The sequence below is a fragment of the Dryobates pubescens genome, chromosome 11 (assembly GCF_014839835.1).
Source record: "Dryobates pubescens isolate bDryPub1 chromosome 11, bDryPub1.pri, whole genome shotgun sequence".
NCBI classification, from domain to species: domain Eukaryota; kingdom Metazoa; phylum Chordata; class Aves; order Piciformes; family Picidae; genus Dryobates; species Dryobates pubescens.
Genome location: NC_071622.1, coordinates 30,528,620 through 30,549,594, shown reverse-complemented (window position 1 = coordinate 30,549,594; position 20,975 = coordinate 30,528,620). Strand labels below are relative to the sequence as shown.

At 43.1% G+C, this 20,975-nt stretch overlaps 1 protein-coding gene across 5 annotated transcripts in view; it reads left to right on the top strand.

The window, feature by feature from the left end:
• Positions 1-20,975, top strand: part of FGGY (FGGY carbohydrate kinase domain containing) — a 353,247-nt gene that overhangs the window by 191,943 nt on the left and 140,329 nt on the right. For 4 of the 5 annotated variants that reach the window (XM_054165661.1, XM_054165662.1, XM_054165660.1 and 1 more), the window contains exons 1-4: positions 1,967-2,100; positions 14,707-14,919; positions 17,816-17,927; positions 20,113-20,264. In XM_054165661.1, the coding sequence (XP_054021636.1) occupies positions 14,719-14,919; positions 17,816-17,927; positions 20,113-20,264 (465 nt within the window). In that variant the 5' untranslated portion in view covers positions 1,967-2,100; positions 14,707-14,718. Of the gene's footprint in view, positions 1-1,966; positions 2,101-14,706; positions 14,920-17,815; positions 17,928-20,112; positions 20,265-20,975 lie in introns of those variants that run through there. The other variant, XM_054165659.1, reaches the window with a different exon arrangement.

Here is a 20,975-nt window from a genome sequence, read left to right as displayed (position 1 = left end):
AACTCCAAATACTTCAGTTTGGGTCTGATGCCCTTTCCTACCCTGCCTAGACACGAGGTATTCCCAACAGAAAGTCAGTTTTCACCCAGCAGATTTCAGTTTTGTGGAAGTAGTGTTTTCCATCAGAAAATCATTCCAACGGAAAATTACTAAATGGTTCTAATACAAAGTGACTAGCAAAGCTCTCAAAATGATTCAGTGGCAAGGCTGGAATGAGAACCCACAGCTCCTGACCACGAACCCTGTGCTCTAACCACGAGACAACACTCATCTTTCCCTGAGCAAGGTTGTTCCTGCAGTATTTCTGCCTGGGCCAAAGTAGGAAAACTCTGGAAATGTTGCAAGAGAGTTTTTTTGGTTGGGTGTTTTGGTTTGTTTTTTTTTGCTACAAAAATCCTGCTGTAGAATATTTAGGGAATAATAACAGGGAAAAAAACCCCTGGTGGCTCCCTGGGGCCTCCTCAGGAGGACGTGATGGGAATGTGAGGGTTTCCATCTGCTCTTCCCTGCATGAGCTGTGGAGAAACACGTGGAGTTTGGTCCTAGCCACTGCTGTCCTGCTCTGTTTTCAAGGAATGCATTTGAGGGCATCCTATTGTCCTGTCCTCCTTCCAGTTTAAGCAAACTTTCACTAAACTTAGGGTTAATTTCTTACAGAACCAGAGAATGGTAGGTGTTGGAAGTAAGACCTCTATTATGTAGTCCAGCCTACCTGCTAGAGAAGGGTCACCTAGAGTCAATCACACAGGAACATGTCCAGGAAGGTTTTGAATGCCTCCAGAGTCTCTGTAACTTCTCTGGGCAGCCTGTTCCAGAGCTCTGCCACCCTCAAAGGAAAGAATTTTTTTCCAAACTGGAACCTCTTGTGTTCCAGTTTGTGTCCACTGCCCCTTGTCCTGTTGCTGGACACCACTGAGAAGAGGCTGGCTCCATTCTCACGACACTTGCCCTTTAGATATTTATAAGCATTAGTGAGATCTCCTCTCAGCTTCTTCACATCAGGAATTTTCCAACTTTTCAGGTAAAACTCTCAGAGTAACCCAATGCAGAAAATCTATCTCATGGCTCTTTTATTTAAGAAACAATTTAATGTTAATGGGTCAAAGTGTGGGATGTCCTCAGTCCAGACATACCCTTCTCTTCTGCTTGTTTTCCTGTATTTACTCTTTCCTTGGATCTCATTGTGGCTTCTTGCACTGCTTATATGCTAAATGCATTACCTAAAAGGAGGTTGTAGTGAGGTGGGGGTTGGTTTCTTCTCCCAAATAACTAACAATAGGATGAGAGGAAATGGCTTAAAGCTGTGCCAGGGGAGGTTTAGGTTGGATATTAGAAACCATTTCTTTACTGAAAGAGTAGTCAAGGCCTGCAACAGGCTGCCAAGAAGGTGGTGGAGTCATCATCCCTGGAGATGTTAAAAACCCATGTAGACATGGCACTTGGGGACATGGTTTAGTGGGCATAGTGGTGTTGGATTGATGGCTGGACCTGATGATTACTTAAGAGATCTTTTAACTGAAATTATTCTGATTCTATAGAGGCTTCTGCAGTGCCCAGTATTTCTGCAGTCTTGTAGGGCAGCAGGCTGAGAAATACGATTTAGCAACATCCCCTTTGACAAAAAGAACCACCCCCGCCCCCCTTGTTTCTGTTTTATTTGCTTTTAAATAAAGGAGAAATACGAGTCCCTTTCCGAGGTAAAAATACCGGTATCAGTTGAAATCCTGACAGGGCCCGGCGCACGCTCGGCTCCGAGGGCAGCGCAGGCTGACAGTTACGGCTAACACACAGCAGATCCCTTCCTTTAACAGCGCTCGGGGCGAGCTCCACACGCGGGCCCCCAAATGCAAACCAGATGCCGGCACCGGCCGGCGCAGCCTTCAAAGGCGAGAGGGGGGAGGCTCGCTCGCTTTCGCCTTCCCTCCCCCGCCCCAACGCGGGGACGACGGCGCAAGCGCGGCCGGGCCCAGCTCCGGGCCCGGGGGGAGCGCGGCGGGCTTCCCGGCAGCGGCCGGCGGTCAGGAAATTGCCCTGTCAGGAAAAGCGTGGTTTCTGTAGCCCGCTCGCTGCGCAGCTAATATAGTGTTTCAGTTTGGACAAGTAAGTGACTGACGCTCGCCAAGGCCCACGGCGATTAGCCGCGGCCGAATGGGCTCCCCCGCAGGCAGGCGAGGCTGGCGCGGTGCCCCTGCAGGGAGCGCTCCTGCAGTCGCGCCGATGCGGCCCTTCAGCGCTGGCGGCCCAGTGCGGCTCGCCTGCGCGGGCAGCCCGCCTTGCCGTGCCTTGGCGGGCTCCCAGCCCAGCGCCCTCCTCGGAGCCCCGCGCTGCAGCTCAGGGATCGACGTCCCTGCGCCTGAGGGGCTATTGCTAGCAGGGGGGTTGGACTAAAAGATGTTCAGAGGTCCTTTCCAACCCCTACCATTCTGCGATTCGGTGCTGGTTGAGAATTCCTGGCGCATTTACAGTGTTTTTACATTTGAAAGCCGTGTGTAACAACCTCTCTGGCTTTTTCCCCAGGGAACTGCTCTCGCTTGCACCCCCAGGCCGCATACTGCGTGTCCAGGGTGTGTGCTGGCTGTGCAATTAAATTGTTCCAAACCAGTTTCAGAGCCTGCTTTTCACGTAGCTGGTGGGGCATTTTTAGGATTGACATTCTAGTCTGCCTGCCTGGCTTCCCAAAGTTTGCTTTTACTGCGTTTCTCGACGGCACAGCCTATATATAACGCCTTCATTTAATGAGAATGGGTCTGCCCTTTTTCACGGTCCCTCCGCGGTGACAGGCTCCAGGCAGCACGGGCTCCTGGGGAGCCACTTGAGGTTTCACAGGGCTGGGATAGCCACATTGCTTCCAGTGCCTCCTTACTCGGATGCCGGGGTAGTAGGGCTACCATTTTCCCTGTCTCCTTTCTCAGTATTATAGTGCCTTAGAGGTTGGAAGGGACCTCAAAAGATCATTGAGACCAGCCCCACTGCCAAAGCAGGATCACTTAGGGTAGTCCACACAGGAATGCATCCAGGTGGGTTTTGAAAGTCTCCAGAGAAGGAGTCTCCACAACCTTTCTAGGCAGTCTGTTCTGGTGCTTTCTGAGAGCTCTAAATGACAGTGCTCAGGTGACCTGATATAGGCAGATGGGACATGCATACTTGCTTAATCTTCCAGATCCCTGGGAGATTTCTTTAAACGTATTTCTTGCTATTACTCAAGCTGGTAGTTTCCAGTCTTATGTCTCTGGCACAGGTATCGCTGGCACTGGTGTCCTCTTGCTGCTTGCTTCCACCACTGCCTTCTTTCCTCCTTGTGCAGCTCTGCTTTCTCACACCTTTGCATGGCAGTTGCTCCTGTGTTCTCATAAAGCTTGTGGGCTGGCATGGAGCCACCCCAATAACCTGGTGGAGTTTACTTGTGCTTGGCTCCAGACTTGCCTGTAATGGCTGTGTTCTTCACTAGTGACGTGCTCTGCATGGGTTAGGAACTGGTGACCTTGCAGATTCTGTTTCTGCTTAGGTGCCTGGGACTTGTTAGCGAGTTTAATAAATTTAGCATCAGTGCCTCTTCTCTGGAGAACACTTAAGAAATAAATGTCAGGGAAGGAGGGGAGGAGAGGGCTTTCTCATATCTGAGGTTCTTAGAAACTAATAAACAGATGCATTACTGTGAAGGTGGTTTCCTTGTTTTTCATCCTCCTGTACTCCCTCATCCAGGAAGGCCATTCGCTTAATTTGTTGAAACTAACTTTGAAATTTTTTTAAAATGTACTTAAATATAGTGCACAAACATATTGGAATTTTTAAGTGTCTTTAAATGTTAATGGCCCCCTTTCCTTCAGAAATATACACTGGCATATGGTAAAAAAAAAAGTAATCCCAAACCAAGCAGCTTTTTTTCCTTTCTTTCTTTTTCCTTGGGAAAAGTGCCTGCAATAGGAGGATGGAAGAGGAACACAAAGGGAATTGGGTTCTTGTAGGTACAGCTGTTCCCAGCTGTAAGAATCAGGGCTGAAATAAATTTCTAGTACCAGGAGAGACTAAATAAACCAGTGCTATTTTCTGTGGGTCCTTAGCCACTTCCATTATTCTGTCCTGTGTTGGTAGCAGTCATACAGCTAAGTTATCATTTGAAACTCTTGATTCTTCTGGAGAAATTTTGTTTTCTTCCCAAATACAGGCTCTTTTCTGTTTCATTTCTTGCACTTCCTCAATAACTTTGCCTTCTCTATTTACATTAACTCTCCTTCCGTTTAAGATCCTGTTAAAGGTTCATCTGTTTCCTGAGACCTAGTAGATTTACAGGAGAGGATCACAATAGCTCTCCTGCATGTTCCTGTTTCATATCTTGGGCTTTTCTAATGATTTGTGTTGAAATTTCTCCCTGGTACCTGCCATGGGAATATCAAAGTGCCCGGTGTACAAAATCAACAGGCGTTGTATGGCTTTGGTAGAAAGATGTTTATGAGTATCATTCTCAAAGGGAAATCACAGAATAGATCTGGTTGGAAGAGACCTCAAAGGTCATCCAGTCCAACCCTCTACTCAGCTTATCTCTGATAAGCTCTGTTTTTGTCTTTTATTGATGTCTTTGGGTTGGTGTCTGAGCTGCCTTCAGTTTCCCCTCTTCATTTCCATGTGTGAAAGGGAAAGTACTCAGACTGCTCATAAAATAAAGTTGGAAAATCTGTGACCTTCAGCTGTTTGAGGCAAGCAAGCTCTTGACTTCTGAGATGTTTTGAGAAAGTCAGTGAAAGGTACTTACAGAGAGGTGTTGGCCTCATACCCTTTCAGGCTTGTTTTTGTGGGAGTTTGAAGTTAGGAGGCTGATGGGATCATTAAAAGGGCAGATTTTGAATAGATAAAACCAAACCAAACAAACAATCCTCCCTAGCTGTGTATGTAGAGAGATGGAAGAGAGCTTACTGAGTTCAGATGAGCAGATGTGCTGTTTCTTGCAGTGTAAGAAAGAAGGGGATGTAGACATCTTACATGTGTATGGTCTATCTAGATACCTGATTTTTGTGCAGTATTTGTGTTTCTTTTAGCCTAAGCTAATGTGCATCCTTGCTTTCTCCTAAGTATTTGTGACAGGAACTTCAGGGCCAGTGTTTTTGGAATTGCAGCCCAAATAAATGTTTAATTTTAAAATGACAGCTTACTTAGGGCTGTCATTCTTCTCGTGCTCTTACTAAGCAAGAGTGAACAAAGACTCTGTGGTGAATTCTGGCCTCAGCTCATGGACACGTGTTTGCTTCTGGGCTGAGCACTGAAAGAAGTGGTTTTACAGCATGTCTTTAAAAATTGATTTGACTGTTGCATCTACTACTGGCCTAAGTGTTCCAGTATCTGCCAGGAGTAATTATAGACAGTTGGTTCAGATGTTGCTTGAATGTGTAAGCCTTGATGGGAAATGCAGTGGATTTCAGCCAGTATGCTAATTTTGATGTTTTGTCATTTCTTAAAACTCTGAACTTAGACCAAATAATTTTTATACTGATCTGCGGGGATGTAATCCCTCAGCTAGGGCCAAATTCACCCTTGGTGTAGCACTGGCATCTAAAGACCTGATCAGAGTATCAGCAGTAACCTAGGTTGGCTACTTTTGACACACGCAGTAGCAAAATGGCTTTCTTTAGCAGGATTCCAGGTGAGCAGATGTACCCTGTGCTGAAGCTCCTGGTGCTGGGGCTACTTCCAGGGATGCAGTTTATAGCTACAGTGTCTGTGTGCTCATATGAAGTCCAGTTGTGTCTTTCCAATTGCATTCTATTCGAAGTTATATTTTATAATGTAAACAGATATTCTCTAAATTAAGGTGATTGTGCTAGGGATGTGTTTACTTTATGCTTCTTTCTCTTTGTGTTTTGTTTGGGTGTTTTTTTGTTTGTTGCTGCATTTCTATTATACCATTAAAAGAGAATGAAAAACTACAAATGCCACAGTGCAGGACTCTGCCTCTCTTTTACAGGCAATGAACAGAGATTGTTCTTTCTGTCCAGTGTGGGAGAAGTTAAAGTGATAGAGACATAAGAGTAAGAAAGATCTTTCTTAGCATTAGACTAGTAAGCTGATGGATAGAACCACTTGGAGCCATCTATTATTTTGGAGCCTGCTACCTCCTTTCAGCTAGTCATGAAGCTGTTACAGATAGAATTTATGTAATAATCTGATGGCCTTTTTTTTTTTTTTTACCCCTCGTAGTCAATGTAAACAAGATAGTGTCTCCTTTCAGAGCTTCAAACATTCTGCAGTGTCATTTGGGACATGTCTGTCTGCCAGGTCATTAGCACAGCCTTTAGGGACACATGCAGCTGCAGTGTCAGAGGAGGGAGTAGATCTAAATAGGCTGGTGTGCAGGAATTGCATTGATTGCTGTCCTCAGGGTGTGGAGAATAAAGGCTGCTGCTAGATACCCTTTTAATTCCTTAGGTTTTTTCTTGAGTAACAGTTGTGTCTTGGCATGAACTGATCAACATTTCCTCTGTGTGACACATTGGAGGTTATGGCAAGTGTTCAAAATCCAGCAGACGTGTGAGTGCACCTGCGAGGTTCATAAGTGTCAAGAGTTTAATCCTGAACTATTAATGTGGCTGGGAGGTTTGCCACTGACTTCAAGGGATGCAATATCAGACCCTGTTTTTGAAGTGATAGTGTAGTGCAAGCAGGGCCAAGAGAGCCCCAGAGGGATTTGTAGCTGTCGGGTTTCCCCAGAAGTGTGTTGTCTTCTCTCCTCATCTCATTTTGTGTGTTATTGTGGCGCTTTGCTCAGCTTTCCTTTTTCCTGAGAGCTCCTCTCTGCAGCTGTTTCCTGCTGTTCCTGCTGTTAGGCGAGCAGTGGAGCAGAGAGAGCTGAACTTGTTTCTTTTGTACAGTGATTACAGGCTGGGGAACAAATGGGGCAGCCCAGTTTGCAACTTGCACACTGATAAGCATAGAGTGAGAGAGCTGATCTGTCCTTGGTCTCACAGATTGACTCACGGCCAGGCTGCTTCTGGAAGCATGCAGTGGCATTAATCTCTTGTCTCTTGCAGTGCAAAGGTCATAAGGGGGTGCAACAAGCACCTAGGTGCCTTGCTTTTCCTTACAAAGAAAACTAAGGTGAGCACTAGCCTTTAGTGTTCTCCAAGCAGAGTTGGGAGGAGCTCCTGGATTCCTCTGTTTAGCTATATTTTGAGGGGCTGTGTTTTGGGAACTGTCTGAAGTTTGAAATTCCTCCCTTGCCTTCCATAGCCACCTCTGTGCTCTAAAGCATCACCTCTCAGTTGACACCAACATGTTATTTTTCTACTGTGAGCATCTCTGAGCAATGTCTTTGCTTGTCCAAAGCCATCTGGGGTCATGACTTGCTGCTTATTCCTACTACACTGTGTTGTAGTGCTTGTTATTGCCACATCCATGAACAGTCAGAGAGCAGAAAAGTGCTTTTTGACTTACCTGACCGTGTTGTGATTGTGAGTTCAGCTCAGTGCCCATGGTCTGTAGGGATGGTTCAGGATGCGATGCAACTAGTCATGGCTGCGTGGAGAATGTAAATATTGAGCAATTGCTTAATGTCTTCTCTAGCTCAGGAACTCAGGCACATCAAACAAAGCTAGCAGGTGGCATGCTCAGAACAAACAAAAGGGCTTTTTCTTGCATTGTTTACCCAAAACTTTATAACTCATTACCGCAGTAGTTTGCAGTTACAGAAGTTTCCCTGAATTCAAAAAGAGCACGATCTTATTTGGAGAGGAAAAAGCCTTCAAGGTCTGCTAATCCTAAAGATAAAATTTCTGCCTCAGGAAGTGCCTCTACTATAGATAGCAGGAGGAAGAAGGTGTCTTGGGAAAGTATCACTGGATGAAAAGGGCAGGCATCTGCTTTTCTTACGGCTGCTGCTGCTGCTTGTGGCAGGATACTGCACTAATTGCACCTTTCATCTGACCCAGTCCAGCCAGGGGCCAGAATGCTATTGCTCTTGTTTGATCGAGGGTGCTGTGGGCTTTGTCTGCCAGTGTGAGTTTAAGAGGAACTGGAAGCTGAACATCATTTTTCACTTCTAGTACAGGTATTTTCTAGAGCAGGTGATAGATAAACCCCAGTCTTGTACATTTAGGAGCTTGATATTTATTGACACTGGTCATGCTGACATCTTTCTGCTGCTGCTGAGTGAGATATCGATGTAGGCAGCAAGCTGAAAATGAATAAATTTTGGATCTAATTTCTTGGAATAATTTGCTTTGTCATTTTCATTTCTCCACTAATTATTTACCCCAGGATAAACCGTGATGTGTGTGGCTTTATATACCAGATCAAGTGGAAATAGTTTGGCCTGAAAGTATTTAAAATACAAAAGAGGGAATTAAAGGGCAGAAGGCAATGATGAAGTAATGGCTTTGTCCTGGACACTGAGAGAGGGGAAGGGAAAAAAAAAAGGAAGATACAGAGAGACATTACAGAAGATTAGTACATAGTGAATTATTTATATAGAGAAAAGGAGATACTTGAACGTAATAGAATATTTTCAGTCCTGTGGTGGGATTTATTGAACCCCTGTTACAGTGTTGAAGAGGGCAATTAGGAAGGTTTTGGTGGAACCACGTAGGTATTGAAGGACTGGGAGTTAGGGTCTGATTCTATTACTAAAATGAGGTCCCTTCCACTATTTGAAGCTGTTTGCCCTTGTTCTGAGGAAAGAGTATTTCAATGTGAGAAAACTCCACAGAATTTACCAGAAAACAGATGAAATCATCCAAAGTGTAGGGGTTTCAGTGAAGAAGACTTTCTCCAGTTTGTTTTTCATTCCAGTTTTGTTACTGCTCACATACTCCTCCCATTGCCAAGACTGATCTGCACATAGGTGTTTCTGTTTTGGGAAGGGAATAGGGGAGGTAAAGGTGTGCTTTTGTTTCTTGTTTTTGTTTTGCTTGTTGTTGGGTAGCTGAAACAGAAATGCTTGTTGACAGTTCTAGCATGGTTCCTTGGGCATTTAGGAGCATTATTCTATGTTAGTACTGCCCTTCAACACAACGTTTGAATTCCCCTGCTCCCACTCTCCCACACAGACATGTGCCTTCTTTGTCTCTTCACATCCAAACAGGAATTAAAGATCCTGGAAGAGGAAAGGGAGTTCATGGTCTTTAAGAAGAGTTTGCCATTCTAGCACCATCACTGTTGTGAATTTAGTGACTATAACCTCAGAAAGCCAAAAAGTGCTGAATTTCCAGTATAATGTTTTATCTCCTTTTGACAATTGAAAAGCAGGTTTTATTTAACACACTTAGATCTCCTCACACTGCAATTATGAAGCCTGATTTGAGCCTGTTAATCTTTTTCTCAGTAATCCATAGAAAAGCACAGCTGCACCACTAAACCCACACTGTTTATCCATGATGGCTGGGCCCAGGCAGCCTGCAGCGTTCCAAAGATCAAAGTTTAAAACAGACGTGCCAGTCCTTCATAATTCCTCGTGTGTAAGCACATGATACCACACAATCTCTACTTGCTGCTGGTAAAGGCCCCTGCTGGAAATGCTTGGGAGTCTGCAGCTTTCCTGTGCTGCAGCTTAGCAGAAAGGTAGGTCCTGGCAATCTGATAACCCAGAAGTAAGGTGGGAAAGCCTGAGTTGAGTAGTTAGTTGTAATGAAACAGTCATCTGGTTACTTACTCCTTTCAACCTAAAGTAAACAATGTTAAGGATTTTAGTTCCTTTTTTTTTTTTTTAATTAAAAAAGAAATATTTTTGCAAATGACAGTTTTACCTCCCCCCCTTGTTTTTTTTCGTGATTGCCTATGTGGGAAAGCTAGCACATTTGTTTAAGGATAAACTGGGAAGTCTGTGGTTTCCAGCACACACATTTTGAATAATATTTATACAGACTATTATTTAATGTGCCATATAAATATTTATCATATGCTGTAGCACTTTGATCATAAATGCTTATTTGAAAAGCCATTCTGTCCCTGCTGTGATTTGCAGGGAAAGAGGCCATTGCTGGTTTAGTGCTTGGAGAGAATTTTGGCTGCTTCTCCTGTCTTAGCAGTTGTAGTCCCAGACTAACACAGTCAAGCTGGACATGCCTTCTAAAAATTGCCCTTTTTTTTGCTCTCTCCCTCTCTCTTTCAGTTTGCAGATTCAAATACTAAGTTGTAAATAGGAGGCCCTAACACCACAACAATTTTCACAGTATCACAGTGTAACTAAGGTTGGAAGGGACCCCAAGGATCATCGAGTCCAACCTGTAAAGCAAATAAAGCAAAGCAAAGCTTTATTAAAGTTCTGGAGGACTTTTCTTGGCTGCAAGAAGTCAGGCTTCCTGAGGTAGATACTTCAAGGGTATAAGAGGCACTGGTATTATCGCCACTGCTTTCCAGCTCTTGGGAAATCCATAACCATGCATCATCCAGGCATCAAATATTTTTGTTAGGAATATTGGGATTAAGGGGTTGACCTGTCTGACTAGACCTTGAGGACTTGTTATTTCAGTCATTTTTCTGGTTTGCTATTTTCCTCCTGGTTTTATTGACTGCAGAAGCTGTGTGCTAAGAATCCAGTAGATAAAAAATCCAAACCAAAGTTTTCTTTGCACGTAGCAATGCATGTTGGTGTCCAGATTCCAAAGCAAGAAGTTTCTGCTAGGACCTTCTTTTACCTCTGAACTCCTCTAAAGCCTTTCTTAATTTCTGATTTGGAGTTTTTTTTTCTTATGCCAAAGGAGTCTTCTGTAAACAAAACTGAATGACAACATGCCTCTTTAGATTCTTATTAAAGTCCTTTGGCTAAATATTCTCTGCCAACCTCGATGCTGAGTTCTCTGGTTCTCAAGAAATACCTTCAGGCAGAGTCCCAAATTTTTGACACTAATGACCTGGAGATGACAGTGCTTTTTTGGATCCATTTAACAAGGAGGTGGCATACTAAATGATTGGTATTCCAGAAAGACCTTTGGCATCACAATATGTTTTTGCAAGCAGATCAGATCCTATTGCAGAGATGCTATACTTTGAACAGCTTCAATAAATCATTACTTGCTGTGCTTGGAAACAGACTTAATATTTACTTTTAACCTTTTTGGGTAAGATATTACAGTATCACAGTATAGCTAAGGTTGGAAGAGACCCCAAGGATCATCAAGTCTAACCTGTCTGTTGTTTGTAAATCTAGGTAAGTTTTATCAGTTAAAACAGATTTGTGGTTCTTAGTTTGGACTCTGTCACTTAACTTTCTTATGTCCACTGTTCTACTTCTGTTAATGAGTGGATATGCCTAGACTGATATGTACTGCTTGAGCACATAAACAAACTGTGCTTCCTGCTCAGTCACTTGTGCATGCACATCCTGGTTGCTTAGTAAGGAAAAAAGGAAAGTAAACATTACATGGGCTGATTGGGTTCCAGGTTTCAAATGTTTGTGGGAAGAATCCAATGCAAAGCCATAATTTTAAGTGCTGAGTAGGAGGTACTATGAGCTTAGTTCTCTAACATCTGTTAAGCTTGTTCTCTGAGTAGCAAAAACATATTAATGAGCTAAAATCAATGCTGCCATACAAGGAAGAGAAGTGAAAATTTAGAGTAAGATTGCATGTGTGAGACAAAGAGGCAGGATATAAAATACTCCTTTTGCTATTTGTATTTAGTGAAAAAAAAAAAAAAAGTAAGAAAGGTTTGATTTTGTTTTTTAAAAAAATCTGCTTTGTAGCTTGTGGTTTATTCTTGTCTTATTGTGAGTCAGCAGCTGAAGACAGAGCCAAAATAGGGAAAACTGGGGAAATTCGTGAGGTAGTATCAGGAGCAGGCTTATGCAATTTCTTGATAGTAGAATTTCTCATAGGTAGATAGCAGCATCTGCAGCCAGCCTTTTAAGCTGTGAGGAGATGGGAGTGCAAAATCAAAACTGAACATTGTCTTTTGAAAAGAATGTCTTAAAAAGTCTTTTACAGCTGAGGGCTAAGAGGAGATGCAGAGTGCTGTAAGTATCCCCAGCTGACAGATGCAGCATTAATCACAGATATCAGGAGAATTGTCCTCTCAGTGACAGAGGCATTAGCTTTTGTTAGCCTGACCAGGTCATAGAGCTAGGGCCAAGAAAATAAAGCGAGCTTTCTTGCCAATATTCTTAGGTGTTAGACTCATGGCACACCATTATTTTTAGCTGATTGCTCATTGCTTGAACAAATGACCTTGCTTAACGAGATTAGTGTGTGTTGCACCTAATCGACTGGGCAGATCCAGTGTGCTGAAGGAGAGCAGCTAGAATTTCTTTCAGGACCACAGTATGGTCTACAACTTTGATTTTCGCTAGTTTCTGATGTTGTTAGAAGCTAATAATCTGAATGGCTTCCTCTAGTCACCCTGCTGTGGGGTCTGCTAACTGCTTTGGTTTGTACCAGGCTGTTCAGGAGCTTCAGTAATGGACAGAAGTCCCTCATGCTAATGCCAAACAAGCAAGAACAAAATAGTGCACCCTGGCCTCCAGCACTAGTTAGTCTAAGGGTGAAGTTACAGATCCAGGCAATTCAACATGCTTGTGATAAGAGATCTCCATAGTCTAACCACATGTCCTTGAACCATTTAAGGTGTTGGATGACAAGAAACTGGGTAGGTTGCTTGGGCAGTGGCTACAAACTGGAATGCAGGAAGTTGCACCTAAACATAAGGGTTGGACCAAATGGTCTTCAGAGATTCCTTCCAAACCCTGCTGCTCTGTGCTTCTTCAGCCAAGGTGTTGGCTTATGATGTTTTAACTCCAAAACCCACTTTGTCCTAATTAGCTGTTACACTGTGTAGTTATTATCCAGATAATGGAGTTTTCTGAGATAAGGGACTGACTTTTGTTCCCTCCTCTTTTTTTTCCTTCTTTATTTCACCTGCTACCTCTAACCCTCAATGATTGTGGATTGTCTGTGGATACCACAACGCAACAGTGGTTACAAGCCAGCCATAGATGTAAACAGCTCCGTACATTGTGTCAACAGTACCTTCAAACTTGCCACCCAATGATAGATCTTGACCTGTGCTCAAGATATTTTGAGCTGGAGGGGTAGGGGGGAAGCTTGGTTTTATGTCTTGTAGAAATAAGTAATAAACATTGCTTCTAAAGCAGAGTACAGTTTATGTAGCTATATGATCAGCTATTCATTCTGCAACATCTGTTAAGCTTGTTCTGAGTAGCAAAAACACATAGAAAGAGGACTTGAGCCATTTTCTCTTCCACTGCTTTTTCCATCAGGCTATTGGTGTACTTTGCCACTGAACTCTAGTTATTTAACACAACACATGCATACACACACAAAGTATTCATTTGAAATAGGAGTAATTGTGTTTCTAATAAGCAGTACTCTCCAAGTCTTTTCCCTTTTGCTTATGCCCTTCCCTGCAACTCATCTTTCATGTACAGAAGTGATCCAGGTCACTTCTTTGGGAGGGATGAGCTGTTTTTAAGTAGAGCCTTTTTGATGCCATGTAAGTACTGTGTACTCATCAAATTAGAATTGATCCTTTGGTTGTCTGGAAATCAGAAGTTCTGTGTCAGCTGCACTTGGTGTGTTTCAGAGGCTTAACAGATTGATACCAGCACTGAACTTTTTACTTCTCTGAAGTTTCAAATACTTTTATCAGCTCTAACTTAGCATTCTCCCAGCTTGATCAAAATGTAAATGTTAATTTCTCACAGTTTGTCCTTTAATGTTAAGTGCAGTGCATTTGTCACTGCATTAAATGTCAAATAGTTAAATGTAATGCAGTGAAATAAGCAATTTATCCTGAATAATTAAATCCATTAATTTAACCTCATTTTGTTTTTGTAGGTTGTGAGAGAACAGGCAGAGATTTCCTGGGATGCTCTCATAACTTAACACATTTTCAACAAATTATTTTCTGAACCTATAAAATTGTGTGGGTTGATGGTGGATAGCTCTTAAAAATCTGCCCAGTGTGGTTTTCAGGTAGGTTTTTTTTTATTTTCCATTCTTTGGAGGGAACAAAATGGGGTGGTATGTACCAGATTGTCACTTACTCGTTTTAATTTAAAGTGTCACTCCCCTTTTTTGGGGGGAGGGGAAACTGTTTTCAGATTCTACAGAAATTCCCTGACTCACTCAGCTGTAATTTGCCTCTCATGACCCAGTTGGCTCTGTGGGAGGCCGAAGCCCTTGGCTCCTTGTTCCTCTTCAGGTCAGGGTTCAGTGGACCCAGGCACACCACCTCTTTCTCTTTTTTAGGAAAACAATTTGTTTGCATTAAGGCAGTGACATAAATGTGGTGGTTCTCTAGCAGGCATCAGCAGCTTCCTCATCTGCCAGAATTCAGGAAAACCCAGGAGTCTCTGTGTGGAAATTCCCTTCTGTTTAAAGCACCAGCTCCTGAGTGCTGAAGAGTTTGAAACTACACCATTCTCTTCCTGTCTCCTTCTCTCTTTTCCTTTATGTAGCGATAACGCTGTATGATAACAGCTCATTTGCTTGATTGTATGAGTGCAGGAACTTTATCATAGCATGCACATTCTTACAGGCACATTTACAGTTTGCTTTTCAGGAGCTTGGGTGCCCTGCAACTTAGATACAAATGTTTGAAGGAGAGCAGTACGAGTAGTGCAAGACTTGAAAACTCAAGTTAATTAATAAATGCCGAATGAGCCTTACTAAGCAAAGTGTCTGTTCAGCACAGTTTTCCATCAGCAGTCATTTGCCCTGTTTTTAACCTCTTGTTTGTTTTTGTTTTAATTTTGTTTTTTCCCAGCAGGTTTTAATAAAGATGTACAGTGAGAAGCAGAGTCCAGCAAAATACTATGTTGGAATTGATGTGGGGACAGCAAGTGTTCGAGCAGCTTTGGTAGATGAACATGGGACAGTGGTGGCACATGCAGATCAGCCAATCCAGATTTGGGAGCCCCAACCAGGCCACTACGAGCAATCCTCTGCAGACATATGGGCTGCTTGTTGCTCAGTCACAAAGGTATGGGAAAAAAAGACAATGAAGGTTATATGTTGCAGGAAGCTCTTCAGGTTTTGAATGCTTAAAGTCTTCCAGTCACCAGCCTTTCCCATTCAGTTCTGTGCATGTTGCGTTATTTTGTAACTTGCAACCATCCTTCGTGCATTAAAGGGAGCCTGAGGCTGAGATAGCTTCACTATGGCTGTTACTTAGGGGAAGAGCTGAAAGCCAGGCCTATGCTGTGACTGAAATGGAATGGAAGGCCTGCCTTTCTGCTCTTAGCTCAGGGGGATGACTTAACCCCTGCCTTCAGGATTCACATCTGTGGGTTTTGTGTCACTAGTGTGTATCTGAGCCACCACACAGTTCTTTGAGGAGTAAAAGAAGGTCAATCACATCCTGGGCTGCATCAAAAGATGTGTGGTCAGCAGATCGAGTGAGGTGATTCTGCCACTTTGCTCTGGTGAGACCTCACCTGAAGTAGTGCATCCAGCTCTGGAGCCCTCAAGACAGGAAGGACATGGACCTGATGGAGCAGGTCCAGAGGAGGGACACTGAAATTATCAGGGAGTTGGAGCACCTCTGCTCTGAGGACAGGCTGGGGGAGCTGGGGGTGTTCAGCCTAGAGAAGAGAGGGCTTTGGGGACACCTGGTAGCAGCCTTCCCGTACCTGATAGGGGCCTACAAGAAGGATGGAGAAGAGACTGTTTACAAAGGCCTGTAGTGATGGGATGAGAGGCAATGGCTTCAAGAGAAGAGCAGATTTAGACTGGATGTTAGGAACAAGCTCTCCACCATGAGGGCAGTGAAACACTGGAACAGGCTGCTCAGAGAGGTGGTTGGGGCCCTATCCCTCGAGGTATTCAAGGTGAGGCTCAACAGGACTCTGGGCAACCTGATCTAGTTGAGGACACCCCTTCTGACAGCAGGGGAGTTGGACTAGACATTTGGAGGTCACTTCCAACCCAGACTGTTCTATGATTCTGTAAAGTTCCTCAGAACCTGGTAATGCATGTATTTAAAGATATATGTGGTGCTGCACTGGAGTCATAAAGGAGCCTTTACTGTAGAGAAGTTATTACCTGGTTTGTGGGTGGTGCCTAACATAATGTCTGTCACCTGTGAGCCTCATTATAGAGGATCCAGTATTATAAGATTAAAATATATTGTATACATTTGTGGATAGTACCAAGCACAGAACCAGACTGAAATAAACCTCCCTGTAAGAGAAAACAGCATACCCTCTTCTCCAAGGATCTGCCTGTACACCCTGGTGGTAAAAGTAAATGAGGAACCTTGCTTGGTGGTGCATATATAGGCCATTTCATCTTGCTTTATAAAGCTCCAGCCTGCTCCATGTGCTAAGGCTTGCTTTTTAAATATTCATGATATGCTTGGTAATTTGCAGATGGACAGTTCACCCATTCCCTTGTTATTGATCAGCCTTTTCAAACATTAATGAGCTTGGCTCTGCAGAAATGCCCTGAGATGAGGGAGATGAGGTGAGGGGGGAAGGAAGCTAAAGAAGGGAGTGACAGGAGTGATGGGGAAGAACAGCATGATCTTAAGCAAAGCAAGGCTTTTATTTTGCTTGTTTGATTTCTCTCTTTGTGAGTTGCTTTGTTTTTGCTCTGAACCTCTCTAGATACAATCTCTTACTTGCAAGCAGTCTGCAACTATAGCTTTACAGAGGCAGTGAGAGACCAACACTGGAGCAAGTCTAGTGGAAGTCTTTCCTTCTAGTACTAATTAAAATAATGATCTTTTTATTGTTGCTGAGAAGTGGCAATTTATTACCACGTTACACTTTAGGTGTCTTGCAGCCTCACTTGGCACTCAATCCGTGTGGGTGTTGTGTGGTTTTTGTTGGTGGTTTTGTTTTTTTTTCCAGTGCTGCTGGAAGCTGTGAAGTTGAGGCCTTTTAGGGTGGTTATTTTTGGGGGGTAAATCTTCCAAAAAGTATGCTCTCCAAACTGCTGGTAGCAGAGCTTGTCAAAAAGTCTGCATTGCAGAAGGGATAGCACTGCTGCATGTTTTGACCAGCTTTATTTGGGGGAGCCTTCACTGTTGCAAGTCAAAAAGCTGTGGCACAGTATTACCAAAGCAGTTCAAGAAGATTGTTGCTTCCACAGGTGGGGACAACTGAGTGCAGTAACTGATGGAAGCACCTGGCCCTAATCCTGTGTCCATGTTTCATATGCAGCTCAACTCCAAGCTTTTAGAAGAGAGGAAAATTAGCATTGCTAGTTTTTTGCCGCTTCTTTTTCTGATATTTTTGTGCTTCCTGCTCTTACTCAGAAGTGTGGCTGGTAAAATTAACATTAATGAAGAACTTTCTGTGGACCTTTGAATTCAGTTTTGATAACTAGAGATTATTTTTTAGTAATGAGATGCATTTTTGATCACAGAATGGTTTGGGTTGGAAGGGACCTCCAAAGGTCATGCAGTCCAACTCCCTCTGCAGTCTGCAGGGGCATCCTCAACTAGATCAGGTTGCTCAGAGCCCTGTTGAACCTCACCTTGAATATCTCCAGGGATGGGGCCCCAACCACCTCCTTGGGTAACCTGTTCCAGTGTTTCACTACCCTTATGGTAAAGAACTTGTTCCTGATACACAATCTAAATCTACTCTTTGCTACTCTGCCCCTCGTTCTATCACTGCAGACCTTTGCAAACTGTCTCTCTCCATCTTCTTATAGCCCCCTTCAGGTACTGGAAGGCTGATACTAGGTCTCCCCGGTGCCTTCTCTTCTCCAGGCTGAACAACCCCAGCTCCCTTAGCCTATCTTTGTAGAGGTGTTAAAGGCTATTGAATCTCAATTTTGGAGTTTGTTCTCACATTTCTAACACATAGCTCATCTTCTGTACTCATTTGGATGGACATGTTTGTGTTCAGGAGTGTTCTGTGTATTTGCAGAAAGTTGTCCGTGGAGTAGATGCTGGCCAGATCCGAGGGCTTGGTTTTGATGCAACGTGTTCCCTTGTTGTTGTGGATAAACAGTTCCAGCCTTTGGCAGTCAACTGTGAAGGTAGGACTCCAGCACTTCTAGAAACTGGTCTTACTGTACATATTTTGTCCCTCATGGGAGTGAACTTAACCATTTTGTCCAAGAGCCAAGTTAAGGGAAATACAGATGAGAGAAAATATTTTTTTACAGTAGGATTTTTTTTTCATTCTACTGCAAAATTCAATTTGGGATGAGAATTACTGTTTGGCTAAACATTTGGCATCCTAAGATCAAAATCATTCTTCTTGGCTCAGAGAGACACTTTTTAGAGAAATCCATGCTTATTTTTCTTTTCTGCAAATTTTCTTCTCCTTCAAACTTTGCTACTCATTGCTGCTGTAGTGTGTGTGGATGCCCATGGCTGCTGTAGTGTGTGTGGATGCCCATCCACACTGGCTAGAGGCATGCTAAAAATGTCAGCATTAGCACAATCTGTCTATTCTACCATGGAGCTGCAGGCAAGAGGTTTAGCCTCTGTGTTTCATTATACTGATCTTCTCTCTTTGCCTTGGACAGTAATAAACTTTAGAAACAGTCTCTGACCTTTTTCTAGAAATTCCTTTTTTATTTTCACAATTGGTTTTAAAGTAATGATTCAGACTCCAGAAAAGTCTGAGGCACTTCTTTTCAGTGGATCCCATTAGAGATTAGGTGTGTGCTAAATCAGTGGTTACAGAGCCATAATCACAATTCTGTGTATGTTCCCTTTCTATTCTCAGATGTATTTGTCATCTCCTCCTCCTCTTCTCAAGAAACCAGCTTTGCCCCCAAAATGTCCTTCACTAAATTTAGATGTAATTATTTATTTTTCAGTTCAAGAGTCTCTTACAATCTGTTCGAGGCCTAATGATGTCTGGGACTATTTTGGTCTATTGAGTCAAATTCAGTTCTCATTTCTTATTCTCTGATATCCCCAAGAACTGAGTTTTCCCAGTGTTGTTGTTAAATAAGAAGAAAAGAATGCTTGTGTGTGAATGCTCTGAATGCTGTCCCACTGGTGTGGGCATGCAATGGTGTGGTTTCAGGCAGTCTCACAGTTCTATAGTGGTATTGCAACCCATGGTAGAAATATTGATGTGCCTCATACTTCTGCCTTGTCTTGGAGTATGCTTTCATGAATATGCATGAGTGGCTGTGTCATGAAGTTGAGTGTGCAGTGTACTTAGCAACAGAGGAATTCAAAGTGTTGTCTGGATTACTGTTCTACCTGTCTTATTCTCATGTGCCATGCATACTTGCCAAATGCTTTTTCTTTCCACATAATGATCCAAGGGCTGGAGCACCTCTGCTATGAGGATAGGCTGAGGGAGCTGGAGTTGTTCAGCCTAGAGAAGAGAAAACTCCAGGGAGATCTTAGAGTTGCCTTCCAATACCTGAAGGGATTCTACAGGAAGGCTGCAGGGGGACTTTTCATAAATGTATCTAGAGACAGGACAAGGGCAATGGTTTGAAGCTGAGGGAGAGCAGGGTTAGACTGGATCTTAGGAAGAAGTTCTTCAGTATGAGGGTAGTGGGACTGTGGAATAGGTTGCCCAGGGAGGTTGTGGCTGCCTTCTCCCTGGGAATGTTCAAGGCAATGCTGGATGCAACCTGGAGTGGCTGAGTCTAGCTGAGAAGTATCCCTGCCCATGGCAGGGAGGTTGGAGTAGATGATCTCTGAGGTCCCTTGCAACCTGAGCCATTCTATGATAAAAGCAAGTTGTTCACCCTGAAACTGTATTTTTGGCAAGAATTAGGGTAGTTCTCCTAACAATAGAAGAGGAAAGAAAATCTCTCTGTCTAGTTGACTAGCTGTGTTAATTTCAGTTCATAATGTAATTGCTCAGATTTTGTCAGAACTTTTAGTTCTTAGTCACCAAAATACTTCTTTATATATATATTTTTAATCTTATATATGTTCTTTGTCAAGAAGTTTAGGTTCTTTGAACCAAGTGTAGTCTACAAGTGTGGCATTTCAACCTTCTTGGATGCTCTCAAGCCTTACTGGTTTCAGTCAGTATTCTTAGTGCTCAGCATGTCTTAGAGTTGGTTCAGAGACCTAGAATTGGATCTGTGGATAACTACTGTGGATTACTAATGCAAATAGAATTAGAGTTTCATATGTAGAAGTGAAGAGTGTGAATCAGCTTAGAGTCTAGTAACTTACTGAGGTGGGGTTAAACCAGACCTAAAATATTCTTTTGGGTTTGTGTGTTTTTTCCCCAAGGACAGAACTATAGGAATATTATTATGTGGATGGACCATCGTGCAGCCAGTCAAGTGGAGCGCATCAATGCCACACAACACCGGGTTTTGAGCTATGTAGGGGGAGTGATGTCTGTGGAAATGCAGCCACCTAAGTTGCTGTGGCTCAGGGAGGTGAGTACACCCGAGACTGATGTATTTTTAATGATTAATGCCCTTTGTTAATTTCTGAGAAGGAAATTTCTGAAACAAAATTTTTAGCCTTAGTGTTGAACCCAAAGGTGTGTAAAGTAAGGGCAGCCTTAAGTTGGGTTGAAAACATTTTGAGATGCTTTTATTTCCTCTCAATTATTCAGAAATATCTTTGCTGTTGTTGCAATGCAGTGTTTCTTGATTAAAACCTTTCATATGCCTTTTTAAACCTAATTTTAAGGTTACATATACATACAAATGTAGTTGCAAGTAACATGTCTTCAAAATATCCTAGGATTTATGTATGGAGACATGTTTCCTGCTCCTATTTTACTGTAGCTGGACATGTTTACAGGGATGTAGGTGCTACTTCTGGAATGGATTTATAGCAATTTGAGAGCAGCACATCCTCCACATTAGGCATCCCAGCTGGAGGTACTGCCTCTGAGGTTGTGCAGCCAGCAGTGAGGGCACATGTGATGTCTTTGGCTGCAGTTTTGTTAGAGCTTTGCTTGAGTTCTGTCCCACCTGTAGGAAGGACACCATCTGTAAATGGAAGGTGCTCTGTTCACAATGCAGACCTCTACTTCTGTCTCTTGTGTTTAAATGTAGTGTGTTGCAGAATGCCATTTCTCATCTAATCTGACAGTTATTAAATGCTTGCCACTTGAATTTTTTATAAGCTCCTCCAGT